The following is a 6,726-nucleotide window of genomic DNA, read 5'->3' as shown; positions in this document are numbered from 1 at the left end:
GTCATCACCTTCACGGCACAGCTGCATGAGCAAAGGCCCAGAGGGATAGTGTGGTTTTTGCCCACATTCACGTTAGTGGTACACAGCTCCCAGGCCCCCCTCTAACCACTAGACAATGCTGCCTTGTTATGTTATTGATATTAATTCAGCATAATTTTGCAGGCTGGGAGGACCCAATGGCAAGTGCAATGAGGGGAGGTGGCCAATGAGTGCAGAGCATCTTTCAGAACTGGTGCCCCTTCACACTTTAACCCTTTGCTCTTTGGCTCCTGCAGTTCCAGAGACCTTTCTAACTCCTCCCCTCACCACACCCCACCGAAATCTGGCAGGGGGTAGATAGTGGTGAATGAGGAGGGGTCATACAGGGCAGTCCACATTTCTGTGCACCGAGTCAGAGGACTGTGCAGACGGAGCCTGTGAGACGACCCCATCACCTGAGAGAGAACCTGACAGTCATGGACAGGTAAAATGAGTGCCTTCAGTTTCTTGCTGACAGAAGAAATCAGGGTCTTTCTCTTAGAATTAACCTGCTGTCCATTTGGTGCTTACTGTCCCTTTCCCTTTCTCCGTCTGACTCAGCGATCTAACTTCCCATCCTGTCCTTACATCTCTCTGTCCCCACCACTCTTTCTCTCTATGACTGTCTACCACCCTGAATTATTTTCCCTTTCTATCATTTCTCTTTCTCGTGACTATTCTCTGTTTCTTTTCATTCTCTTTTCTAGAAACAAACAAAAAAAACAAACAACAACAAAAAAGAAAGATGAACATTCAGATATTATCTGCATAAGCATCTCGATCTCTGCCTACTCTTCTCTCTTTACACCTGTTCTCTATCTTACATCAGATTTCTGCCTTATTATGTTTCTGCTGCTATCACCCTTGTGCTCCTAGGCACAGACAGTTCCAGCATTGGATTCCTCTACTTGCACTTCAATTATGCTGCAAGCTAATTACCACTGAAATCACTCTCCACTGTTGCATATCATTCACACTCTCAGGGGCCTTCACTCTGATTTCAGGACTGGATTCATGAATCTTTATTTGTAAGGAAGGTCTCTGCTCAGTCAAATTCTTCAGTGCCTGAGTATAATCACAGCTCCTGTGTCTTTGCTGCTTTCCTTTGAACTATGCAACAGCTATAGAAATTTCACATGTAACCAGCCCTTTGTGCCTAGCTGCAGATCTGCACAGTTGCTCTCTGTAACACCTGTTCATTCATACTTCTCCTACCAGTCATGTTCTGAAATCCTTCATGGTGAAAATCCCTGGGGATGGTCAATTCCAGAGAAAAGGGAAAACAGGAACTGATGTTAATGAACATTTTTAGTTGCACATATGGCTTCTGTGACTCAAAATTTTCTTGCACTGTCTTTACTTTGTCCTGACACTGAAAAATAACCCAAGTGATCATTACTATATTTTGCTTTTTTTGGTGGTCATTTCTCATTCTTCGTTGTTCTTTGCAACCACATTCAAAACCATTGAATTGAGAAAAATTGGAAGATGTGAGGAAAAGGACAATGGGAAGGAAAATCAGAAATATTTTGAAAGCAAATATTTTTGTGCAAAATTAAAAACAAAAAAAAAAAAGATAAAAGGGAAAGCCTGTTTTTCCTAAACTTTTGGTTGTGTTGAAAAGCATTTTTCATGCAGGTTTTGATGAAATATCACCATAATTTTAATTGTTTTTCACCTGGCTTGTGTGGTTCTTCTACAAGTGATTGCATTTTTCACCATTCCTCTGCTCTATTTTCTGCTGTTGTGCCATACATACCCCAGCTAAGAGCTTTGCAACCCTCTGGCCTGTCATACACATGTGATTGTCTGGGCTATCCTATCTGAACCACCTGAGGATCTGTCACAAAAGAAGGGATGTCTGCTCTCCAACACTTCTACAAGGAGGGAGAGTCTCCCCCACATCTGTCTGATAACACCCATCTAAAAGGGAGAAGCCTGAGACAAACCACTGGGCAATAGTTTTGTGAGTGGATGAATGGGATGTGTGGTGGTGGTGGGTGTGCTTGTGTTAGAAAATATACACATATGTTCATAAGTGCACACAGACAGGGAAGCAAGATGAATATGAGGTGGTAGGAAATGAGGCTACGCTAAGTGTGAGATATACCAGTGTGAAACAAATAAAAAAAGTATGATGGAGAACGTACAGTGCAAGAGAGAAAAATGGGCAGGAGAAACACACACACAATGTGAACTGTCAGAGAAAGGTGTGATGAAGTTCAGCAGGATCAGTATGTACTCTGCTCCTGACAACTTGCAAGCCCAGCAGAGCAAGCCTGGGGCAGTGCTTACAGGACAGACCTCCAAGAACTGCCTGGGGCTATTGATTTGCTAAATAACCTGCTCAGTAGGGATGCTTTGCACTTTGAGTGTGCGCAGGACTCTGCAGGGCCTTGTATTCTGTATGGACTTTCTTCTAGCAGGAGACATGCCACAGCTCACAAATGACCTACTCCTCTAGGAACTTGTGCGTATAAAGAATGGCATAAATAAATGTGTGTTTGTGCTCTGTCTATGTGAGCAAGACAGGTTACTTTGCACTGCAAGCTGAGGGCCACATGGCAGGAAAGAGGATGTGTGCAAGTGAGTGGCTTGCCTATCTGCAGGACAATCAGGCAGCAAGAATGCTTTGAGGGAAGAAAGTGACTCTCTGGCAATGCAGTGTCTCAGCTGGGAGTGCTAGAGGTGCACTGGGGAGGGCTAAATGACAGCAAAACATGTGCACAAAGTAACAAAAGGTAAAAGGGTGGCTGTGACTGTGAACTGGCACCTACAGTGCAATGACCATGTGTGCGGGTGCACAATGGAGACAAACCTCTGGAGGAGCAGAGAGGATGCCACCTTTATCTGGAAGTTAACCACTCTGCTGTGCTCAGGTTTTGTGGTGACAATGGGAAATAAATGAAGGATGTTTGTATAAGAATTTTTCCTTGCTGAGACTCTCAGATATAAACCAGGAAATTCCTAGCGAACCTAAATTCCCCTTTTCCACGCCTCACTGGAGACCTCCAGAAAACTCAGCTCTGTATCACTTACACTGACCCTACCTCCCTGCTGAACACCAGCCTACCAGAGGGAAAAGATGACAAAGGATGTGATTATTTTTAACCCGTTCACTTCTGTTTTGCATTGCTGTGGGGGAGGTGAATATCTTACCTCAGTGAACACAGCTGTTCTCATCTGCCTATGTACCTTCACTTGGCAGTAAGGCTTTTTGTTAATGTTCATGACTATTTTACTCTCCCCATGCTCCTATTACCTCTCCCCAACAGGATCTCTAGCATGGGAACCATCCTTTGCCAATCTCTGTGCTTCCATAACATGGGAATGGTACTTGCCTCTGGAGACGTGTCAGCATACCTACCCTACTGTTTATTTCTGTTAGTTAGGATATGGCAACCTATCCTAGCTTTTAATCTCTAGCCCTGAACACTTTCAGACATGTTCTTCCTTTGGGCAATGCTGGGAAGAAACTCTGTCCAGTATTCTCTAAAGAGGCTTCAATTTGATCCTTCCTTTGACCCAATGATTTTCAGGGTTTCAACAGCAGAAAGAATATGTCTTGATGACTGAATTCCAGACCCTCCCATCTCCCAAGATCAACTCTTCTCAGGCACTTTCATCCTTTGCTCTCATTGGTGTCCATCTTTTGGATATTTACAGATACTTTCATACTGCACTTAGCCATGGTTGCTGTTTGACTAATCATTACTAATTCACTTACTGTTTCCACTTGCTAGGTCACCTGCTTCATCCCCACAGTCACGTCTGCACCCTTTCCCTAACATATTGCATGCAAATTACTGGTGTTTTTCTCTCACTGAAGGGCCTGGACTTCATGGAGATATTTTTGTTGCTGAGCGCCTGACATAGACATGGCCAATTGCTGGCTGCAACGTGGGGCTAATGTAAATTGTCTCTTGTCTTCTCCTACAGTCTCCTGATGAAGAGGAAACTTTTCCTCTACAACTTCAAGAACCTGCGCTGGGCCAAGGGCCGTCGTGAAACCTACCTCTGTTATGTTGTGAAGCGCCGTGACAGTGCCACATCGTGCTCCCTGGACTTTGGGTACCTGCGTAACAAGGTACAGGGAACACCTTGGCATCCTACTCTTATATCCATGCTGAGGTACATGCAGCTCATTTGCCTAGGGTAACAGGGAAAGAAGGGCTGCAAGAGGCAGCACCTGATCTGACACATGTCCACAAGAATAGGCACTGCACTGGTACATAACATTTGGGGGATGCAGCCTCCAGGTAAATCTGTAACTCGTACTAGCTCAGACTGTACTGCTAGCAAGACATCTGCAGTCCTTGCTGCTTTATCAGTACCTCAGTTTTCCTTCCTAGCTCCCACAGGAGCCTCTTGTAGCATGTCCCTGCATTTTTCTAGCCAGCCTTCCACTCCGGTACCTCTGTGCCCTCTTCCTCTGCGCGCTGACCATAAGACCCGTCCCCCACCTTGTCCATCCTCCCCTCACATCCCGCTCAGCTCACACCTTCTTCCTTGCCCCTCTTGCAGCCTTCTTCACCCCTGCCTCACGCTTTGCCCCTCTCCCTCTTTCCCTAAGATGGGCTGCCACGTGGAGGTTCTCTTCCTACGCTACATCTCAGCCTGGGACTTGGACCCAGGCCGCTGCTACCGCATCACCTGGTTCACCTCCTGGAGCCCCTGTTATGACTGCGCCCGACACGTGGCTGACTTCCTGCGCGCCTACCCCAACCTGACCCTGCGCATCTTCACTGCCCGCCTCTACTTCTGTGAGGACCGCAAGGCAGAGCCCGAGGGGCTACGGCGCCTGCATCGGGCTGGGGCCCAAATCGCCATCATGACCTTCAAAGGTAAGGTGGGAAGGGTGAAAGAAGACGACTGAAAGCTATGGAGGATTAGGGAGAAGGGAAGATGATCACAGGATATGATGATTTACTGAACCTAGGAAAGGTCAGTGTCTTCTCTGGGGCGGCCTTGAGCACTCTTTAACTCCACTGTGCCTTGCGCAGATTACTTCTACTGCTGGAACACATTTGTGGAGAACAGGGAAAAGACCTTCAAAGCCTGGGAAGGACTGCATGAAAACGCTGTCCATCTGTCCAGGAAACTCCGAAGGATCCTCCTGGTGAGGACCAATTCTTCTCCTTCCAGTGCCTCTTCCCCTCAGTTTCTTCCTCTCTTCCTTGCTATAGTCCTGCTCTGCTCTTGCTGTCCAGCAAGAGCATTTGTCATTTCATTCTTTCCTGAGTCTTCACTTTTCATGTCCTTCATACCTCTTTCTCCCATCTTCCTTCATATCCCCTCTCATCCCTTCTTCCCTTCTTCCACCTCTCACCCCATCTCATGCCATTCTTTTCTCCTTCCCCATTTTTATGGTCTTCTGCTCACTTGATAACTGATCTATCACTTATATTTTCTTCTACAGCCACTGTATGAAGTAGATGATTTACGAGATGCCTTTAAAACTCTGGGACTTTGAAGCGAAAGTCATCAGCAATCAGAAGACTACAACAAACACTCGATCTTTGATTTTTCAACTCTTCCTTCACAACATGTCTTTCTCTTCTTCCCTCTTTCCATCTCTCTTCCTTCCAGCCCTGTGTCCAGAGATAAGACTATCCTTACTTTTTCATTTCAAAGGAAAATTAGGCTGATCTTCTGAAGACACATTCCCTGAGATTCACACCTCATCCATTGCTAGCTGGGAATATCCGGGACTGCAGTGACATTGCCAGGGAGTTATTTGCCCTTCCTTGGTCCCTTTAGAGCTAATTCAGTGGCCCACTATATTGAGTTTTGGGTTTGGCTGCAAAGCTCTTTGTGTGACTGTGTTCACTGGCATCACACTGATCTGCAAAAATCACCAGGGCTTTGGGGAGCGTGTCTTTGCTCTTAGAGGTGCACTACACTGAGCTGCTCTGTATATGTCCTCCCTTGTGAACTGGTTTATTTATCCTTCTGGATGTGGATAGGAATGTGAAAACCATCAGCATTTAAGTGGTATAGCCTACACCCGAACAGCCAAATTGGCCAGTTATTGGGAAGCTCCACTGAGGGTATTGAACCAAGTCCTGGACAGCTCAGGCAGCTGAGCTTGAAAACCTTGCTTGAAGCCAGCAGATCTTATAAGTAGATTGTGTGCAGACCTGGGTCTTGTAATGCCTCCTGTCCAGAAAGGAGGGAGCTTCAGTAACTGTGGATCCAGGTTTTGTGCCCTATGACACATTGAAACTAGACAATAAAAACTTAAAATGAAAGCAAAAGATTTGCTAGCCAAAATTTTCAAGTGTGAGCTACAATTCTGGATGCCCAGCAAGATATATCCCACGCAGAAATCATAAGTCCACTTGATGCCTGTTAACTACATTGAGAGCCATGACAGCTCCGTGTCAGGACTGACCAGTGTGTGGACCTCTCACGCAGCCAGGAAAGGAGCCTCCAAGGCACTTCACCACAGCAATGTTTTTCCATCATATATCTACCAGAAAGCAAAATTCATTTCCACATTGCATAGTCCCTCAGACTTAATTTCTCATTCTTGTAGGATGAGACTGGGGCATTCTGGATGGTGTACTGGTGTCTACATCAGGCACTATCTGTTTCTTGACATGCTGCAGGGAGGAGCACCACAGGTCTCTCTACTGGAATTCTTTCCATCCACTGAGCAGTTCTTCCTAGGTCAGACCTGCACTATGCTCCCTCCCCAGCCAACTG

General features: G+C 46.0%; 1 protein-coding gene across 1 annotated transcript; it reads left to right on the top strand.

Moving 5' to 3' along the window:
* Positions 1–269: 269 nt before the first annotated feature.
* On the top strand, positions 270–6,343 carry AICDA (activation induced cytidine deaminase). The gene is made up of 5 exons (XM_040576300.1): positions 270–463; positions 3,958–4,105; positions 4,592–4,862; positions 5,022–5,137; positions 5,438–6,343. The coding sequence occupies exons 1-5, from the start codon at positions 456–458 to the stop codon at positions 5,489–5,491; spliced, it is 597 nt and encodes a 198-aa protein (XP_040432234.1). The 5' UTR covers positions 270–455; the 3' UTR covers positions 5,492–6,343.
* The last annotated feature ends 383 nt before the right edge of the window (positions 6,344–6,726 follow it).

This window comes from Cygnus olor, chromosome 1, assembly GCF_009769625.2.
Source record: "Cygnus olor isolate bCygOlo1 chromosome 1, bCygOlo1.pri.v2, whole genome shotgun sequence".
In the NCBI taxonomy this organism is placed as follows: domain Eukaryota; kingdom Metazoa; phylum Chordata; class Aves; order Anseriformes; family Anatidae; genus Cygnus; species Cygnus olor.
The sequence above is the reverse complement of the archived record's forward strand: the minus strand, read 5'-3'. Positions and strand labels throughout refer to the sequence as shown.

What these genes read in the sequence shown, in the direction of transcription:
- AICDA (XM_040576300.1), top strand. An exon ending in TTGGGTACCTGCGTAACAAG is followed by an intron (nt 4,106 to 4,591) that starts GTACAGGGAACA and finishes TCTTTCCCTAAG; the next exon opens with ATGGGCTGCCACGTGGAGGT. An exon ending in AACTCCGAAGGATCCTCCTG is followed by an intron (nt 5,138 to 5,437) that starts GTGAGGACCAAT and finishes TTTCTTCTACAG; the next exon opens with CCACTGTATGAAGTAGATGA.